At 34.6% G+C, this 21,412-nt stretch overlaps 1 protein-coding gene across 7 annotated transcripts in view; it reads right to left on the reverse strand.

The window, feature by feature from the left end:
- The window catches only part of Plc21C (Phospholipase C at 21C), a 268,910-nt gene that overhangs the window by 14,509 nt on the left and 232,989 nt on the right, over positions 1-21,412 (reverse strand). For all 7 annotated transcript variants that reach the window (XM_076455602.1, XM_076455601.1, XM_076455600.1 and 4 more), the window contains 11 exons: positions 20,430-20,524; positions 19,215-19,422; positions 18,570-18,638; positions 18,089-18,210; positions 17,213-17,340; positions 15,889-15,952; positions 13,386-13,484; positions 12,387-12,463; positions 11,878-11,973; positions 8,385-8,442; positions 7,353-7,439 (listed from right to left, as the gene is read on the reverse strand). In XM_076455602.1, coding sequence (XP_076311717.1) covers positions 7,353-7,439; positions 8,385-8,442; positions 11,878-11,973; positions 12,387-12,463; positions 13,386-13,484; positions 15,889-15,952; positions 17,213-17,340; positions 18,089-18,210; positions 18,570-18,638; positions 19,215-19,422; positions 20,430-20,524 — 1,103 coding nt within the window. The remainder of the gene's footprint in view (positions 1-7,352; positions 7,440-8,384; positions 8,443-11,877; positions 11,974-12,386; positions 12,464-13,385; positions 13,485-15,888; positions 15,953-17,212; positions 17,341-18,088; positions 18,211-18,569; positions 18,639-19,214; positions 19,423-20,429; positions 20,525-21,412) is intronic.

A 21,412-nucleotide genomic window follows, 5' to 3' on the forward strand; every position in this document is an offset into this window, starting at 1 on the left:
TACGGAAAGCCCCAGTGCAGAGTCAAGTCCTTGGTGATGAACGGGGTCCAGCATCTTTAAGGCGAGGGTCTGGCAGAGCCATAGACCATTGATCCATAATCGAGTTTCGATCTAATAAGAGCACGATAGACCTTTAACATTGAACAGCGATCTGCCCCAACTGGTAGAAGAGAGAACACGGAGGATGTTCAGTGCTCTTGTGCATTTGACCAAGCTGCTTTAAGTGTGGTATAAAGGTCAGTTTACGATCAAAGATAAGCCCCAAGAACTTGGTCTCCGGGACCACTGGCAGCAAAACTTCACCGATATGAAGTTCAGGATCAGGGTGAATACCCGTCGACGGCAAAAGTGCAGGCATACAGTTTTGGAGAGAGAGAAATTAAAGCCGTTCGCGAAGTCCACTTCCGTACACAATTGAGGGGGGTATGTAGTTGCCGCTCAATATATCTCATGTTTGATGACTGACATGAGATGTGAAAGTCGTCGACATACAGCCCATTCGCAACAGTGAGAGGGAGTTGTTCAGTGATGGCATTTATCTTTATACTGAAGAGTGTAACACTCAATACACAGCCTTGAGGGACTCCAAGTTCCTGTACAAAAGAACGGGAAAGTGTCGAACCCACACGAACTTGGAATCTCCTGTCCATTAAAAAATTTTTAGTAAACATGGGTAGATGGCCACGTAACCCATATGTATGGAGGTCTCGCAAAACGCCATACCTCCATGTTGTGTCGTAAGCCTTCTCTATGTCAAAGAATATTGATACAAGATGTTGGCGGTTGAGAAAGGCTTCTCTGATAGATGTTTCAAGACGAATTAGGTGGTCTGTGGTGGAGTGCTGTCGACGGAACCCACACTGGGTGGGCGAGAGGAGGTTGTTTGATTCAAGGAACCAAACAAGACGAGCATTAACCATCCTTTCTAATGTCTTACAGAGACAGCTCGTCAAAGCAATTGGACGGTAGTTTGAAGGAATCTTGGGATCTTTCCCTGGCTTAGAGAAAGGTAAAATAATAGCCTGGTGCCAGGCATCAGGAAAAACATTCTCCTGCCAGATCCAGTTGAAAACAATCAGAAGGACATCAAGAGAAGCAGGAGATAGATGGTGCAGCATGTCATAATGAATATCATCAGGTCCAACAGACATACTGGCAGACCGATAAAGGGCCATTTTTAGTTCCACCAGGGTAAAGGGACAATTATAGTAAAAGAAACAGTCAGTTCGAAAGGAAAGAAGTGATCGCTCTGCCCGAGTCTTGATGGCCAGGAAGGTGGGGAGCGAGCAGAAGTGCTAGATACCCGGCAAAAGCTTTCACCTAGAGTGTTAGCGATGTTCGAACATCAGTCACCTCCTGACCATCAGAGAGTAAGATCGAGAGGGGGATAGAATTGTAGTGTCCATTAACCTTTCAAATCCTGTCCCATATGATCTTGGAACTGGTGGTATAAGATATACTGGTTGTGAACGTAATCCAAGATTCCTTCTGGCTGTGACGTCTTACCCACCTAGCATGTGCACGGGCCCGTTGGAAAGCAACCCGGTTTGAAAGTGTGGGATATCTACGAAAAGTATCCCAGGCCCGCTTTTGAGCCTTCCGTGCTAAGTGGCAAGCAGGATTCCACCACGGACGAGAATATCGTGGAAAACGTGTCGAGGTTTTAGGAATACACTGAGCAGCTGCATGTGTAATACAGTCAGTTACGCTGCTACACAGTCGTCTATTGATGGCTGATTTACGATGGCAGGATCAAGTTCTGCGAGAGCAGTGAAAGTGGACCAGTCTGCCTGATCCAGCTTCCACCGGGGCACGCGGATAGGGTGGCATCAACCATGGCCAGTCTCTCTCAAAAGGATCGGAAAATGATCACTGCCTAGTGGATTACTGTCAACCCTCCATGAAAAATGGGAGAATAATGAAGGGGAGCAAACTGAGAGATCAATAGCGGTAAAGGACTGACTAGGTGCATGAAAGTAAGTGGAAGAACCAGTATTGAAAAGAGAAAGATTGTGATCAGAGAGCATCCGCTCTACAGATCGCCCCTCCCATCAATAATAGCACTTCCCAGAGGGATGATGTCCATTAAAATCCCCTAGGATTAGAAATGGAGATGGCAATTGTTCAACGAGAGCATCAAGATCTGATTGATCATATGTCTTTCCAGGGGACAGGTACAGAGAACAAACAGTGATGGTATGACCCAAGGAAACACGGATGGCTACAGCTTCCAAGGGTGTGTTGAGTGACAAAGACAGGGTGGGCACGTGTTGATCAACCAACAGTGCCACCCTCCATGTACTCGACCATCACACAACCTGTCATTTCTGTACAGAGAAAACTGCCGAATGGAGACAGTATCAGCAGTTTTGAGAAATGTTTCTTGTAAAGAAAGACAAACAGGATGGTAGAAAGCAATCAGCGTTTTGATATCATCCAGATTAGAACGTAAACCTCGACAGTTCCATTGTATCAAGGTGGCCATTTTTAAGAACGGGTAGGTGAAGTGGCTGGAGAACCCTTGGTTTATGACCACGTCTTTTTTCTTTACTGTCTTTAGTCGGAGGAGGTCTATCAACCTCCATGGATCCTGCTCTGTGTCGGGTGGGCAGGTTTTTGTTAGTGGAAGGGGAATCCAGTGACTGAGGATGCGAACGAATAATTGTTTTGTCTCTTGTGGTGGGAGAAAAAGATGTATCAGAAGAAATGCCTGTCTTTGAAACTGAAGGACGTGGATCTTGAGGTTTGTTGGAAGGTATGGGAGGAACAGAGATGGGTGTGGAAGTCGATTCATCAACCTTTTTAACCACGGAGGTCAAAAGGCTTTTCATTTGTTTTGAAAACGATTCTCTTGGAGGCACAGAGAGATCTGTCTGCACTCCCACTGTAGTTGTGGAATGAAGTGCAGCAGCATATGTCTGAGATGGAGTTGTGGACAGCAATTTCCGAGCCTCAGGATAACTAATGTTAAGTGTCGTTTTCAAACGCTACACCTCTTTTTCCTCCAACCATTTTGGGCAAGAATGAAAGTAAGAGGGGTGAGAACCATTGCAGTTTACACAATGTGGGTTCATGTCACAGTCATAGGCATCGTGGTTCTTGCCTCCACAACGAGCACATGTCAGGAACCACGACAAGATGTCTTTGAGTGGCCGAATCTCTGACATTGGAAACATCGAAGAGGGTTTGGTATGTATGGCCGAACCCTCCAAATGAGATAACCTGCCTTGATGGTGGCAGGTGCACGTGGTGAAGTAAATGTTAAAACGAAGGTATTTGTTGGCAGTGTAACTCCATCTTTGCGAGTGGAGATGCGCCTTACTGCAGAAACTCCTTGAGTGGAGAGACCAGCGAGAATCTCTGACTCGGAACGTTCTTCAAATCCCTTTCAAAAATAACTCCTCGTGAAGAATTCAAGGTAGCATGGGGTGTAACCTCAATAGGTATATCCCCAATTGCCTTTGAATTCAAGAGGAGTTCACTGTGTTGGGATGTGGATGTTTCAACCTATATGTCACCAGATCGAAGTTTCTTTACTGACTTTGGAGAGCCAGCAAGTCCCTCTAGTCCCTTTTGAATAAAAAAAGGGGACATTTGCCCTAAAGGTTTTTCCGAAGAGAATGTAATATAAGAAAATGAGGTAACGTGTGTTACTGATGTTGAAGATTGCTGTTCTGAGTATTCAAGACGTGGTCGCTACCCATTGACTGTTTTTTACAATTTTATTTAAATTTTTAGAGGATCCATAGGAAAAGAAAAATTTCAGTACCCACTGACCCCACCCACCATGGAGCCCTACAAGGGGACGCACTACAAAGTCACGCAAGGACAATGCAGCAACGGCAAGGTTTCATGAGCACTATACCCAAACACCAGCATTAGGCACAATGTCCACAACACCCGTTGAGAACTTCCAACATTGGTACTTGGTTGACTCTAGCCCAAGTGGACTAGCCGATTGACCCAAGGGAGGCCACCCAAAGGCCGCCCGTCTACAGGAATTCGAGGCCAAAGTGGTGTGTTAGGGTTGGACCCCTCAACCACCAGGATCCTCTCCTCCCCTTCACGGGTCGCCACGCACGGCAAACACGTGGGTGGATGTTTAGATCCCAGAGAAGGTAACCAGATAGAACAGAACCTTCCCTGGGAGGTCCCCTCACCACGTACAGGAATCCACACCGAGGGGAAGATGGTAGTGATCTGTTGGCTTGCAACTTGATGATCAAGAAGGCAGAGGAAGAGAAGAAAGAGCTGGAATGATAAGAAAAGCACTCTCCAAAGGCATTGGCAATACCCTGTAAATCAGCAACCTCTTGGTCAATGGAGTGTAAGATCAAATGAGAATGGGAAATAAACTTCCCACTTAGCTTTCAGTTCTTGTCCTAAATGATCTTAGGTCAAAGAGATTCTTGATGTGAGCTTAATTCAAGATTCCTTTTGTTTTGACACCTCATCTGCCATACAGTTATCAAGAGTGACCTATCTGCTGAGAAAGATATTCCAAGCCCAGTTTTGAGCCTTCTGTGCCTGTTGGCAGTCAAAGGTCTACCATGGATGAGGATACCATGACAAACATGTCAAAGATCTTATGAACAGCTGCTTGGTCAAAACAGTTAGTTACTACCTATGTTCAATCATTAACAGTGGGGGGATTAATGACAAGTGGATCAAATTCTGAGAGAATGATACAGGAGAACCAGTCAGCCTGCTCCAACGTTTACTGTGGCACAAGGATCAGTTGGCACCAACCATAGCCAATTTCTCTTTGAATAAGGAGAAAAATTATCAGTGCCTTGTGGATCACTGTCTACCTTTGGTCAAAAAAACAAAGAGAAAAGGGATGGAGAACAAATGGAAAGATAAAAAGCAGTAAAATACTAACTAGGTGCATGAAAATATGAATATGAACCAGTATATATTAAAAGAGAAATGTGACCCAAGAGCATATACTCCACAGAATGATCTCCTCCCATTAATATCAGCACCACACAAGAGAGAATTGTGTCAATTAAAATACTCCAAAGTGAAGAAGGTAGATGCCAACTGTTCAATGCAATCATCAAAGTTTGCTTGATTATATTCTTCTCCCAGTGACAGGTAAAGATAACAAATATTGATGTTACAATCCATAAAGGCATGGATGACAACAGCCTCTTGTGCTGTATTGAATAACACAGACATTGCAGGTGTGAGAGGAATTAAGACATCTGTGGTCAAGATATTTTATCCAAGATGTTCCAAAAAATTATCTTCTTCAGAATTTGGAAAATTAACAAGCCCTTCTACACCCTCATGGAAAAAAAAAAAGAGGTATCTACTTTATAGATTTGTCACTTAATGAAAGAAGAATTAGAAACTGAGGTATAGGAATGTTAGAAGATCTTGACTTTAGATCAGTCTTCCAATTGTGGTCATTTTCCAATTATCATTTACTTTATGTTGGTTTCCATGTTTTAGTTACACATGAGAAAAGGGAAGAAGTTCAGTACCCAATTACTCCACCCACTATGGAATCCCACAAAGAGACTTGATGCACTTTTGAACTAAGACTGTGCAACTACTCATACAGTAGCACCAGACACAATGTCCATAAGATCTGCTAAGAACATCTGACACTAGCACTCGATTGAAACTATCCCTACAGAACCAGCAAAATGATGCTATATGGGAGAAGGAGCACTCCAAACTGCTTGTCTACAGGAATTCAAGGCCAAAATGGTACATTGTAGTGCCCACTCAACCAACCACCAAGATCCTCTCTTTTCCTCTTCATGGATTGCCACGAATGGCTATGATGTAGGTGAACATTTGATTTTCAGAGGAAGTAAATCATACAGATGGAACATTCCTTAGGAGGTCCCCTCACTATGCACAAAAACTTGTATTAAAGGATCTTACAAAGAACATTGAAAATGGTTTCCTCATGAAAAAGGAAAGGTTAGAAGGAATCTGTTAAGGTGTTTAGGATGGTTAAGGGAATTTATAGTGTTTGGTGTATCACAATTTTTGCCAATTTAACTATGAGAATTGTAAGACTAGCAGACAAAAATTTAAATTTTGAAAGGATAGGAATCATTCAGCTTAATTTTTTCTAACAGGATGGTTACCCCTAACCTAATGGACCAATATCCCTTGTTGTCCTTGAATTATATGTGTGCATGTATGTAAATGCAAGTTGTTACACATGTCAACATATGAGGTCTATTAAAAAAAATACGCGGACAGACGTCATAAAACAAAATGTACTGTATTTAGAAGTTACAGGTCTGGGACCCCTTCAAAGTACTCTCCTCCCCAACGCACACACTTATCCCAACGGTGTTTCCACTTGTTGAAACAGTCCTGGCACGCTTCTTTTGTATTGTCCTCCAGCTCCTTCATCGCATTTGCCTTAATCTCGGGAATCTTCTCAAATCTTCTTCCTTTCAAGGGTCTTTTGAGTTTGGGGAACAAGGAAAAATTGCAAGGAGCAAAGTCAGGTGAGTAGGGAGGTGGGGAAGAACAGTGATCCAGTGTTTGGCCAAAAACGCACGAGTTCTGAGGGCTGAATTTCGCAGCAATGCGGTGCATATTCAATTTTTCGGTCAAAATCTCGTAACAAGGTCCAACTGATATCCCACACTCTTCAGCAAGCTCCCTGACAGTCAGATGTCGATTTGCCCACACCAGGGTGTTGATTTTGTCGACGTGTGGGTCGTCAGTTGATGTGGAAGGACGTCCAGGACGCTCATAATCTTCAATGGACTGTCGACCATCCTTAAAACGTTCATGCCACTTGAAACATGCCGTACGCTTCATAGCAACATCACCGTAAGCCGTGTTAAGCATAGCGAAAGTTTCAGTCACAGATGTTCCAAGTTTAACATAAAATTTCACAGCAAGTCGTTGCTCCTTCAGGTCATTCATTCTGAAATCCGCCAAACGAAAAAATCGCACTTCACTTAAAACCGCGTAGCTAATACACAAATAAAGATATCTGCAATCGGGAAATGGCGTCGTAATCAGCTGATCTGTGCAAACCTAGCGACATCAAGCGGATTCCCCTGGAACTAACTGGAACCGCGCAATTCAAACAGTCCGCATATTTTTTTAACAACCCTCAAATATTATATAACCTGAATTACTTCTTAATTTTAACTGTTATATTAAGCTCATAAAAACAAAAGCTGAACAAACTCAGTGGCCTACCTTATATCAAAGTAAAAGGTTGTATATTTAATTTTATACTACTTTGTGTACCTGCACAAAAATGACACAGAAAACCAAATATCAAGTATATACATAAACTAAAATTCCTGACTTATAAAAGGGTTACAAGTTTTTGGTATGCCTAAGAATAAAATACAACTCACATTGGCTTTTTCTTCTTCTAGCTTCTTCCTAACTTCTTCATGTTCCTTCTCTAACACTCTCTTTTTCTTCTTCAACAAGCTGTTAAACTATAGAATCATTCACTGTTTAGTTTTAGTACCTTAAACCAACACAAAATACTATGACCTCATTCCAAAAATTTATGAACCTAGACCTTCTCATTTGTTTTTTTCAGTAAGCCTTTTACTGTTTCATAAATAGGTTTGTTACTGGCTTGTGATCATATTTTAAAGCAAGTATAAATAATTAAAATTGCTATATATCAATATTACATTTACTCCCAACCTATAAAACTCTGATAAAAATAACTATAGCCTCTGTACTCGTGTGAGACAGTCATTTAATAATATAATAGATAATTATAACTTCTTTATCAGTATAAGATAATAATTCAATAACTCAATAAATAATCAAACAACAATTTAAAACCATTAGATTATATCCTCCTATGCTCATGAACACACAAAGTTTTAATTTTCAGGTTAAGATTGAAAAATAGCATAGTTCAGTTGTTATTTATAAAATCACATTATTCTTCAAATAAGGGCCAAAAAATAAAATTTGCATACTTAAATGTGAATACAGGGCATTCAAATTTACCCATTGTAAAGTTTTTACTTTATAGAAAAAGGAAGCAAGAGATGGAGCTGTCATTTTGATGAGTTTTAAAATAACCATCAACTTTGTGTTATGTAAAAATAAAATACAAATATTGAACACAACAGTATTAATAGATAAGCTTAAAATATTACATTATAAAATGCAACACAAAAGGCTTCTACAGTAATGAAAATCTGCATACTATACATTGGTTGAATTCTTTAATATATTCATAAATAAACAACATAACTTATTAATAAAAAGGGTTGAAGTTTTACCAGTTCAGAATATGTGAAATAGGACACTATTTACCATTTGTCTTACTGGAAAAGCTTCTTACAATTGACATATTGTTTATCTTCTTGGTTATTTGTTTTGTGTGTCTATGTTACAACTTGTTACATTCTACTTACTCTTTGTCTTTCTGCTACAGCTTGTTCAATTAATTTCTGCTGTAATTCTCTCTTCATTCTGTTTATCAATTTAAAAAATTATCTTATAAGTACAGAAACCTTTCTTAATCCACTGTAACTATAGCAAGTATTAATACATATATCTACTATACATATACAGTCATGTGAAAAAGTTAAGACACCCTATGAAAGCCTGTGTATTTTTGCAACATTTTTGGATAAAAATACATTTAATCTCAATTTTAATAATACTGAGAGATTATAGGAATATAACTAAACAATCAAAACTGAAGAAAAGACTTTTCAAGATCTTCTGTAAATGTAATTCTACAAAAATGCATATTCTAATTGAGGAAAAAGTTAGGACACCCCCACATTTATTCCCACTTAAAATGGATCAACTCACACACAGGTGTATCACACCAGGTGCACGTGATTAGAAGATTGTTACTCAGCATTTAGAATGAGGCTTGCTCTATTTAAACCTCAGACATTTAGTTTGGTGTGTTCCTGGCTGTTGAAGTGAGAGTGAGCACCATGGTGAGAGCAAAAGAGCTGTCTGAGGCCTTCAGAAAGAAAATTTTAGCAACTTATGAGTCTGGTAAGGGATTTAAAAAGATCCCAAAAGATTTTGAAATCAGCCATTCCACTGTCCAAAAAATAGTCAACAAGTGGAGGGCTTTCAAAACAACTGCCAACATGCCCAGGTCTGGTCGTCCAAGCAAGTTCATCCCGAGAACAGACCTCAAGATGCGAAAAGAGGTCTCCAAACACCTTAACATGTCATTGCGGGACCTACACCAGGCTCTGGCTACTGTTGATGTGAAAATGTATGCCTCTACAATCAGAAAGAGACTGCACAAGTTTAACTTGCATGGAAGGTGTGCAAGAAGGAAACCTTTGCTCTCTAAGAGAAACATCAAGGCCAGACTGAAATTTGCCAGAGAGAATGTAGACAAAGACCAGGACTTCTGGAATAATGTTCTTTGGACAGATGAGTCCCAAATTGAATTATTTAGACACCAGAACAGAGGACATGTTTGGCATAAACCAAATACAGCATTCTAGGAAAAGAACCTCATACCAACTGTGAAGCATGGAGGTGGAAGTGTCATGGTTTGGGGCTGCTTTGCTGCAGCAATATCTGGACAGCACACAATCATAGAATCTTCCATGAATTTTACTGTGTATCAGAAGGTGCTTGAGGATCATGTGAGACCATCTGTAAGAAAATTAAAGCTGAAGCGGAACTGGACCCTGCAACACGACAATAACCCAAAATATACCTGTAAATCCACCAGGGGCTGGCTGAAAACTAAGAAATGGAGAGTCCTGGAACAGCCGAGTCAAAGCCCAGATCTTAATCCCATTGAGATGCTGTGTGGTGACTTGAAATGGGCTGTACATGCAAGAAACCCCTCAAACATCTCACAGATGAAAGAATTCTGCATTGAGAAGTGGGGCAAATTTTCTTCAGACCAATGTTAGAGACTGGTAGATGGCTACAAGAAGTGTCTCTCTGCAGTTATTTCAGACAAAGGGGGTAACACTAGCTATTAGGGGGTAGGGTGTCCTAACTTTTTCCTCAGTTAGAATATGCATTTTTGTAAAACTACATTTACAGAAAATCTTGAAAAGTCTTTTCTTCAGTTTTAATTGTTTAATTATATTCCTATAATATCTCAGTATTGTTGAAATTGAGATTAAATATCTACGTATCCAAAAATGTTACACAAATACCCAGGCTTTCATAGGGTGTCCTAACTTTTTCACAATTGTACATCTTTGAAATTACTGATTCTGCATTTTAATAATACTATGTACCCAATACAGTGAAACAGACATGTTTTTACAAAACCTCATTAGGAATGACAGTGATTCATAACAAGGTTCAACTAAAAATTTACAAATTTTCTAACAGAACTTATGGAAAAAATACTCTTAAAAACAGACATGTTCTTGAAACAACACTAAAACTTCTATCTCAATGGCTAGAGCTGCTTAAAAATTTATAATGGTAAAAAAGTTGATTTTCCAATTGTTAGACAAAATGCATCTGTTTTTCAAACTATTCTTGTTTTATATGTTTGCAAAAAAAAAGACCTGCAATATTTTGTGTAAACCTACTAAAAATATTCTTGCACAAATCATAAGACTATTTTTTTATGTTGATTGTTGAAAGAAATTTTATCAGTTTTTTCAATGCTATTGGCTCAGTTCCTCTTCAGAGCCATTAAAGCACTGAAGCCTACAGCAAAAATAGCAAAATACACTGCACCTGCATCATATTTTATGCCCAGCTACTAAACAAGCTCCTTTGAAGGTTATAGGGCTATTTCTAAGTTATTTTTAAAAGTCAAAATTTCCAACATTAAAAAGTTTCTAAGTTCTTCTTTGCTACCAATATAAACTTTTCAAAGCCATTCAAGCATCACAGAAATTTTAAAGCCATTTATGCATCATTATGCCAGTCAGATATGTTTTATTTTATAAAAGTTAACACTGCATATATTTATAACACTGTCTCCAGCCTTATTATTATTGATTAAAGTTTTACAAGATGCTAGAAAAAAACAGTTATGAATATCTTATTGAAACCTGGACATTAATAATGAATGCAGTATAAAATATGTCATAGAGTACTTTTAAAATCAATTAAAGTGCCTTTGTTTCCTACCTTGAAGAATTTCTCTATGATCTTCCCTTTCTGCCATTAAAAATATCTGATGTTTTGCTAATGCACATTAATTAGAAAATAATTTGTACAATTTACAGCTCATTAATTTAAAAAATATCACAGTTAGGATTCATCATTGTTCAAGTTCACATTTCTTCATTATTTCTTGAGTTCACTGTTGTACTTCATCTCTATACGGTTTTCTGTGACTATTTCAGTGAGTTTTCTAACAGTAGACAATTACAATAGTAGATTTCTCCACTCTTATGAGTGGTGATTTTTGTACTTCACTGAAAATATGAGTGTGTATTTTAGTATTATTTGATTGTTATTATTCAATATTCTTGTTTCACAAGTCTACAGCAAAAGTAACTGGGTATTTTGCACCCAAACCTAGACATATATTAAACAAAACACTGTGAATGTCCATAACTATTTGATTTACATGACTATAAATACCTAACATATTCAAGGTTGTTGTAAATGGCTTCCTTTACACTCAATCCTTGTTAAACATGTTTATATGAAACCTCAGACACAAAACCACCTATCTCAGCAAACAATGTTTAGGGAGAAAACAGGTTATGTTGAGTGAACACTGCTACAATGTTAAAACAAAGAAGAAAATATCTATCAGGTGTTGGGAGTTTTTAAGTTGTACTATACCAAGTAAAACCTTAGTAGATTAGTGTAGCATACAGTACTAAAATTCTCCACAAAACTGTTGAGAAAAATATCACTTCATTTAGAAACTATTAAGCATACGTGTTAGTAAAAATTAGGAGAAAAAAAATCCATTTAAAACGTGAATCATACCTGGCCAGCTCATTTTTATCCTTATGACTTTTCCCTAAGTTACGGATTTCTTCCCTGTTTTGTGTCTCTAACCTCTTCATTAATTCACTAACTTCCCTGGAAAACAGAAATAGAATTTTACATTACAAAAGTCAATAGATTAAATACTATAGAATGTAACAATCAATTAGTTTCCCTCACAGTTTCATCATAAAGGTATTATCATGCATCTTGGTAGACAAATTGTCTGCCTTATACAACACATTTGTCATTTAGAAGCTATAATGTGTAATATATGATTAAGACACTACCATGTATACAACCTAGCAAAGTATTATGAAATGAAATTAGCAGCAAGGTGGATTCCTGTAAGCACAATCTCTCTTTTCAGTACCACTAATGTACAAAAGTCAGCAGCTGCTTTTAAAAGCTGGCAAGTGTTACTCACATTTCTTACCTGAAACAGATACATGTATAGTTTGTTCTGTTTTGTGTTTAAAATATTTTGAGATGAACAATAATGACCTTACCTGTCATGGAGGTTCTGTAAAAACTGTAGCTGTTCAGCTTGAGACAGTTGGGTTGCTTTCTCGATGGCAAGATATAGCTAATGAACATAAGCAAATTTCCTGACCAAACTAGAATACTAGTTTTAAAATATTTTAATAGACATTTGTTTTTAGAGATGTAATCTGTAATTACTGAACAATAAAGTTACTTACTTAATTTTATAGTTAAGACAAGTTTCAAGTGCTTCATTTTGCCATAATTCTAAAAATAACTTTTTGTTATAATGTTAAAGATTAACTCCTCGTGTACTTTGAAAAAGCATTTTCCAGTGACTAACAATGGACTTAATAAGCAGTTAAATTGCTGAGACCATTACAGGTGATTCAAGTTGAATTTAGTATTACTAATGAATGGTGAAAAACTGTTGGTTTAGAAAATTGTCTTGAAAGTAATCAAGATATTCAAGGCTTATTTCTATTATTAAACTAGAGTACAACTATAAATCATTAAATGAAGCAAGCTGATATCTTGAAACATAACCTCACATTTGAAACCATTTCTTCAACACTACTTTTGCTGCTTTCACCCAACATCATTAAAAGTAACCATGAATTAAAAAAAACTCCTAATGTATTACCCTAATGATATGTGACTCAAGCTACATATCAGTGGAATATCCTGAAAATATACAATCTTAAAGCAAAGTGCTAATAAAAAAAGTCATGTATATTTTAAAACTTATTTACACATAAATAATACATTTTTCCATCAAAACAACCAAGTTTAATTACAATAGAAAAGGTTATAGGATTTTATTTAAGTTGCCAATAACAAATAACATAAGACAATGTCACCACAGGTTTCTATTTACTTCCACTTGTTACGAAAATCATGTAGGCAACAAAAACAAATGAAATATTAAGATTTACAAATTTATTAATTCATAAAACACCAATTTAATGAATTCTTAATAGAGATATAAGAAAGTCCTATTTAAGATTAAATGTTAAGATATTTACTGGTTCATGGTATTTCTTCTGCAGTTCCATTTCTGCACGCAATTGCTCCTTTGTTAGGGACAGGATATTTTGACTGTAAGTCTTTTGTAGTTCCTCTATCTAAAATAACAGTCATATTATGCTTATTTAATCTATAAACTTGCAAAATCATCTGATTAATATAATACTAGTTAAATCTGACATAACTAACAAAATGCATTATTCTAAATTTAAAAATATACCACATCTCATGCTGTACACTCATTATATTTTCACAAACTGAGCTGTCTATAAACATAAATTAACAATATCACCATTAGAACTTTATGGAATTGGAAACCTGTCTTATGAAATGAAGACAAACATATGATCTTATCAACTGAGCTAAGGGATTCAGTAATAAACTGCATCTAGTAAAATACTTTCCTAGCCACCCAAACTACCTAAGTTGTCATATTTGCAGTTAAAAGTTTACCAAAAAAAAAAAATCACAGAAACCTGATAAAAATTAATCAGTGACTACTTTAACTTATATAGCAATGAGTCATTTCTTTTACTTTATAAGTGATATTTTTGCAATATATTGGGAATGTACTGCATTATTCTCCAACATAAAAGTGTGTAGAATTAATCATTTTGCAACAAGCTCAGTATAATATACACAAGTTCATACACACATTTGCACATGTTAATTACTTATACTATAACTTTTGATGTAGTATGCATTTCTTCACAGTCTGATACTCTTTCAGCAGAGATTACAAGTTTTTTTGTACACAAAAATCAGATTTTTTTCAATGAAGTATTTTCAATAAAGATTTGTTTGTGAAAATATTGAGTCTGTATCATTATTTGTCCAAATGAAAAGTAATTTTCCTGTTTCAATTAAAAAACTATTCTTTGTCCCAAAAATCTCAAATATTATTTATGAATTTCTTTAAAACTTCCTGAATGCAGTTCAAATCTCTGTTTTCAGCAAGACTTTATATTTTATCTGTTATTTTCTCTACCCTAACTATGTGGAGTATATAAATCTGACAGACCTCATAATCATCATAAAAAATTAGAAAATAAATATAAATTATGCTATTTTTCATTCTAGAATGACTACAAATTACAACATGAAAATACAAATGTTTAGTCTAAGTAGTGTGAGACTCATAACACTATATACTTATTTTTTATTATACTGATCTTCCAGTCATGGTTGGCTAACTTTCCATAACTTGCACTGACACAGTGCAAGCACAATCATGTTACCATATCCAATAATATAAACTGACCTTTTGTCTTTAAAAAGTGATCCTGTCTTAGATTCATTTTAGTAGACTAGTAATATATAGTTGCATTTCAATTATTATACACTATATATGCATAAAAGTTATTACAATTTAAAAATAAGTCATGAAACTTATTTTTCTTAAAACATAGAACAGAAAATAAATAAGCATAAGAAATAATTATATCTTCTAAACTTGATTGCTGCTGTGCATAGGTTGCTGAGCCTTTTAAAATTTCACACATGGAGCATATGAACCAAAACATATTTTATTTCAGGTTTTATATATATACAGTTGAATAACCAAAAAATTAAACTACTGTATCAATATCATAGAATTCCACTATAAGCTCAGTAACTAAGCTGTATTTAGGTCTAAAAAACATATGAAACATCTAGTAGACTGAAGACACAACCTACCTCTTTGACATCTTGGTTTGAAAGAGCATGTTAGCCTTTTACTAGCTCCAAATGGGTGAGAAAACCACTAAGAGCACATATTCTGAGCTGTTGATTGGTTATTCACATGTCATATATTGAAGTAAGTGTATTTGAGGGACCTCATCCACTAATGGAAAGAGGTGAATGGGACCCACTGTGTTTGATTCAGTACATAAGCCATATCTTAGCAAAATAAAAAGATATGTGGTTCTTATTTTATATTCCAGCTTACCAATATTGATAATCAGAGTTCCTAATTCATGTAAAACTACAGACTTAGTGTTTTAACATCACAAACATCTAATCTGAACCAGTGCTGCATTCAACATACCAAGTGACTCATAAAAATTAATATTTAGGTGTATTCTTTTAATATTTACTTTTAAATTAAGAAATTGGTTTATATATAATAATAAAGTTTGAGCTTTAGTCTATAATTTGATAACAAACTTATGACATACATTCATAAAATAGTAGTTCTATAAAATTCTGAATGCAAGTCAACAAACAAGATGACATGACCTTTGATCTGCGAGTTGTTGCAAAAGGGTTAAATATTTTTTGTGTATTTAGGTTCAGGTGAGAAAAGAAGAAACTTGAAGAACACTTATATTTGTGAAATAGCTAAAATGAGAACATACAAATTTGGAATTATAAATGTTTTGAGATAAATAACTTTGTATAAATTTGTATAACAGGGAATTTTAACAGTATTTTCTGAGACGTTAGTTTAATTAGTCATTAAATATCTATCTGTATAGCATATATTGAAAAGAGAAACTTCCAGTCAGTTAAAGTACTCACCTTACTTTGGTGTTGAACTGACATTGTTTGGAGATCAACTTCACTTTTTCTCTTGAGTAACTGTCTGTAAATGTGAACAAGTGAACTAGATGTCAAACTGTTATGAACAAATAATAACAGTGAAAATGTGACAAATAAAACAAAATATCTACATGCATTATTTTTAAGATCATATTCTAATATTTGACAAATTACAAATTTTATTACTGTTGAAATTGAACTTGAATGAGTTCATAACCCACTTAACCTTTAGTAGACAAGGTCACATAAGTGCTTCCAGTTCCCATCAAAAGCAAGTTTTATCCAAGATAAAATAAATCCTCTTTCATATAAATTATAAACCTAGAACATTTCCCAAAATTCACATAAATGACTACGCATACAAGGTAGTATGTGTGTTTTCTTATAGCAAAACACATCGAGTTATCTGCTAAGTCCACCGAGGGGAATCAAACTCCTGATTTTAGCATTGTAAAACAAAATAGTAGAGATGGCATTTGTAGGGATGATACAAATGTTATCCCTACTACCTTGTTTGCATTGTTTTTAAAGGATTGATATTAGCCATCAATATATTTACGTCCTGTTTAAAATTTTTTCTTTATTCGTTGTTAAAGGGATTTAGAATATATTTAACAGTAACTTTGATTTCCAAATTTGTATTACTAAAAAACAAGAAGACCAATACTGATCTTTCTTTCTCCAAAGTTTGATGGTGAGTGGTGAAATTCAGATGCTGTTCACCAAGTGACATTCACCATGAAGATTATATGAATCATCCTTTAATTAACCCAGCGTAAGAGGTAGTTTGAAAGCAATAAAAGAAAATATCAAGAGCGTGTCTTTCTACAAAAGACAAAAAACAAATAAGCACTGGAAAGAACATAAAAAGATAATCAAATGATATGTCCGAGTGTCCAGTTTTAATTTGTTTGTATCTTTGATAGCATTTCAAACACATCAATATTCACACACTGTAATAACTGGAGTTTTTCCCACTCCTAATTCTGAATTCATTAAATAGAAGAAAGGCAGGTAATCAAAGCAAACACACATTATAAATTTTTGGGCTACTCTTGGCTAACCAGATAATGGATTTTATTTTGTCAACAGACTCACAAATCAGCAGTCACAAATGCCAACAACTGGGTCTCTTAAAAACATGCTTTTAATGTTAAATATTATTACTACAAATAGTTTACACTTAAAAACTACTTTTCATAGTTAAAACTAAGTAATTTATTCAAAAGAATGTGACATGGTCACATAACACATAAAATGACATACAAAATGGTTTTGAAAGCTAAAACTAGTAATGACTTACACATTAGTAGCAGAGCCTTTTTTTACAAGCTTGGCATGAGACTTAGCAATTTGGGACTTCAATTTTTCTTGAGCTTGCAAAAGTTTCTCTTCCTTCTGTAGATGAAGTTCTTTCTCTTTCTCTCGAGACTAAACAAGATGCATCATTTTAATGTCTTAAAGGCAGGCAATCAAAGAACAAGTAACAGAGTGAGACAAAAATAAAGATCTTTACTAAACAGATAATAACAAATTTTCTGTATCAACTAATGTTTCTTCATTGTACAACTAGCATTGAAGAAACCACAAGGAGGAAAGACTGGCTTAAATAGAAATTATTTTTATCTGGAAAGTGAACATCATTTTCTAAGTTCATTGTAAAAAAAAAGTCAGCTATGTTGTTAAAAGCTAAGAAAAATTTATTTAGCTGCAATGCAAGATTTTTTTTTCAGTAATTTGTAAGAAAAAAACTCGTACGATTCCAGTCATTCCATTATTTCTTAAATATCCTCAAGTATTTTTAACAATTTAAGCCATATCTACAGTCTGTATTTGTAAACATAACTTCCTTGCAATTTGATTTCTTTAGGATATTTTGTTGTTTATGATGGAATCATTTACTTATATATATTTAAATAGTCCTTGAGTATTTGATTTTAATGAAGCTGTATCAAAAGTTCCTAGATTTTAATTATATTTAATCTTTACACAGAATAATAGTATTTGTGCAAAAATCATTGTATCTTGTGTCTCAAGTTAACAAAATATCTATTTAGTTTTTAGTAACAGAGAATTTTGATACTGTAATTTGTTTTTATTTTGGGTATGAACCTATAGTTTCACCTTGAATAACATTTTTTAACATTATGAAAATATAATTCTATTCAGTGAAACTAACCTTTTCATATTTCTTACGTAAAAGAGTGAGATCTCTTTCTATCTTGGTCTGTACTTTCTGAACTAGTTTTGACTCCTTTATTTTTTCGATGGTTTCTGCACTGATGTTTGCTTCTGCTGATTCTGTGGAAAGATTATCCAATGAAACAAGAAACTTTTTTCTGCTCTTTCTTACAGTGCTACAGACACAAATATTTGTTACATATCTACACAATTTTAAAACTTTAAAGCAACAAAATAAACACCTATGACAAGTAAAAACTGATAATAATGAAAGTTTTAAAATTACTACTGATAAGCCATTATATGTTTCTCATCTAGAGAACCTCACATTATAAAGCTTCAGCCTAGCAATAAATAATTATTAATCCAAATCTTACTTAGTGATTTACTTTGCAAATAGAGGCCATTCTAATAATGACTGGAAACTAGGGAGTATAAGCAGTTAAAAAAATTCTGGATTATCTATGAAACTCGCTCACCCAATAAGGAAGTTGGTTTTTCTGCAGTAGCATCATCTGACAAACTTCTAACTGATTGATTTAATCTTCCTGAAAGTTGAAAGTTTAAAATAACTTGTATATTTGATCGAACTTACAGAAGCAGAAAAACAAATATATTTACATTTTGAAGATTAACACAATCCACTAGTTAAAAACTTTTGTGAATAATTTATGAAAGGGAAAAAAATTGAAACACCAATTAGATTTTGAAAGACAATGGTACTTTCAAATAGATGACTTGAAGGTGCTCAAGATTCTTGGTTTTTGAAACCTAGTTAGATTTTTTTATCATCCTATTTGTTAACTATTCCATCATGGTTGGTTTATAACATCAGAATGTTATTATTAGCAGAGAATAAACAGGATTTTATTTTCAAAACAAGACATGAATATGTTTTTAAAACCTCTCTTACAATTTTAGTTAGTGTTGTACAATATATTAAACCTCCAACAATGAAGGGATGATTGTAATGCCAAATTTATCTTTTAAATGATAAATATTAGCAAAAATGTAAGATAAAAATAAGCTATGTTGAAAGAAAGTATACTGAAAACTACAGTTTACTAACAGTAGAACTAAATAACATGAGCACATATTGTATGACAACTAACTACACAACTCACTGTTTACAGTATCTTGACGACTGAGAATGGGAGAAGTGTTTCCTGCAGGGCCTGGACGTTGGATGTTTCCATTCATGGTATCATGTTTCACATTTGTGCTGGTTTCCCCACTCCTTCCAACATCAAAAGAATCATTCTTCCCAAGTACTCGTGTCCTTTCTGCATCTAGTCGTCTGGATTCCTGAGGTGATGGAGGTTTCCCTTCATCCTTTCAATAAAACAGAAAGCTAAGTCACATTTGATAATATCTAAAGGTAGTTTCTTTCTCTATTAAAACTACTTACTATGATTAAAAAAAAGAAGAAGAAGACAAACCTTAATGCTAAAATTACATCATAATTATTATTAACTTTGTTACGGTATATATTCTTATGATAAAGGAAAAGATAAGCACGAGCTTATAAAGTATTATGGAAGAATGAAGAGATGGAAATATACACCAACTACATGCACAGTAGTGTGGAAATAAGCTAAGAAGTGTAACAAGGGATTTTGTTCAAATTACACCTATTATATTTAAACAAAGTGAATACAAATTATAAATGATCCCAAAAATTTATACCCTACATTAATGAACATGACATTTACCTTGACATGACACGCTCAGAGCACAAAGAAAACTTAACAGTAAGTCATGTATATTTTCAAAACAATGAACTACTCTCTTTCACTATTTTCTTGTTCTTAAAGTAATCTGTAGAATATTATACTCTTTACTAATAAAAATAATAAGTTTATTTTTCATGTAACTGCAAACAAATGTGTGTTCTTGAAAAATTGAAGTACACACAAACAGAGGTTTATATTTGCATGTGAAACTAACAGCTACCATTTAAATACATGTGAATGATGCTTCAGGTTTTACTTAAAAATAAAACGAAGCAATGTTTGAACATTAATTTAACCTTAAGTTGTTAAAAAAAAAGATGTTTAGTTATGAAAAATCAATATTGATATAAACAAATAATTCAGCATTTAAGTAAATGATGTATATGGATACAACATATCATTTTATGTATCAAATACACAAAAATGGAAGTGAACTCACAAGTTCCATTTGAAAATTCACTGTGTGTTAGTATATCACAATCATTCGTAAGTCAACACTCACAGACACACACAAGAACGGATATTTCAGAAACGTAAAGCTATTTAAATCATATTTTTATTTAATAATCTACACCGACAATATATATATGAGTATGGAAAACTGACCATTTCAATATCATCTGTCAAGGCCATCAACTGTTGGGCATGTTTTTCAACCATAGACTGGTAGGCAATAGGATTAGCTAGTGCATCAGCTAACTCTGGATGCATAAGAAAGAAAAAAAAATAATCGTGAATTTTAAAATGATGATGCACTTATCACATGTAAAGATTTAACGGTCATATTGAGCTTGTAAAAGGTGGAAGTTTAAGAATACACAAAGTTTAACAATGCATTGAAATAATGAAGAATGACTGCTTCTACATTAAAACTGATTTTTGGAAAACTATTTAATTTTGCTATTATTAGACAAATAACCCATCTTCAGAAGAACCTAATGGCATGGTTGTCACAAAGACGTGGTTGGTGGCAATGTACCACCTATAGAAACTGTTATATGTACATATTATAAGATGTACCTTTTAACTGGATGTTGTGTAACACTTTAACAGTATTAATCTATATTGGATTTCAATAGGAGTTGAGTAGTTGAGTATTACTACTCATGTAACAAAAGACAATGGATTATTTGAGTACATTTCACTTTCTATATGGAAGCCACTTATTTAATTCAATCAAAATGTTAGACCTAGATTTCTCATAAAATTGAACGATCCTCCTGTTGTTCAAACTTTTGACAACCCTAATATGTACAGTTAATATTGGTCAAAATTTTGCAGCCAATAATTTATGATGAGACTTGTAACAGTTTTATCCATTCTTACAGTTAACATGATAGAAATAAAATGCTGCATGGTTTCCACTAGTGATGTAATCCATATTCCCTTCTATAAATATTCATTTACAATTTAATTCTAGGTGTACTGTAGTTTATCTGACAACCAGTCAGTAGTTATTAATGTTTAAATTGACAACTACAGACATATTATTGTTTAACTGAGAAAATGTTGCTTGCTATGAATGTTTGAAATAATAACTTAAAACATAAAGAGTTTCCAGAGAAGCTGGTATTATCAATGTTTTCAAA

This window comes from Tachypleus tridentatus, chromosome 9, assembly GCF_004210375.1.
Source record: "Tachypleus tridentatus isolate NWPU-2018 chromosome 9, ASM421037v1, whole genome shotgun sequence".
NCBI classification, from domain to species: Eukaryota; Metazoa; Arthropoda; class Merostomata; order Xiphosura; family Limulidae; genus Tachypleus; species Tachypleus tridentatus.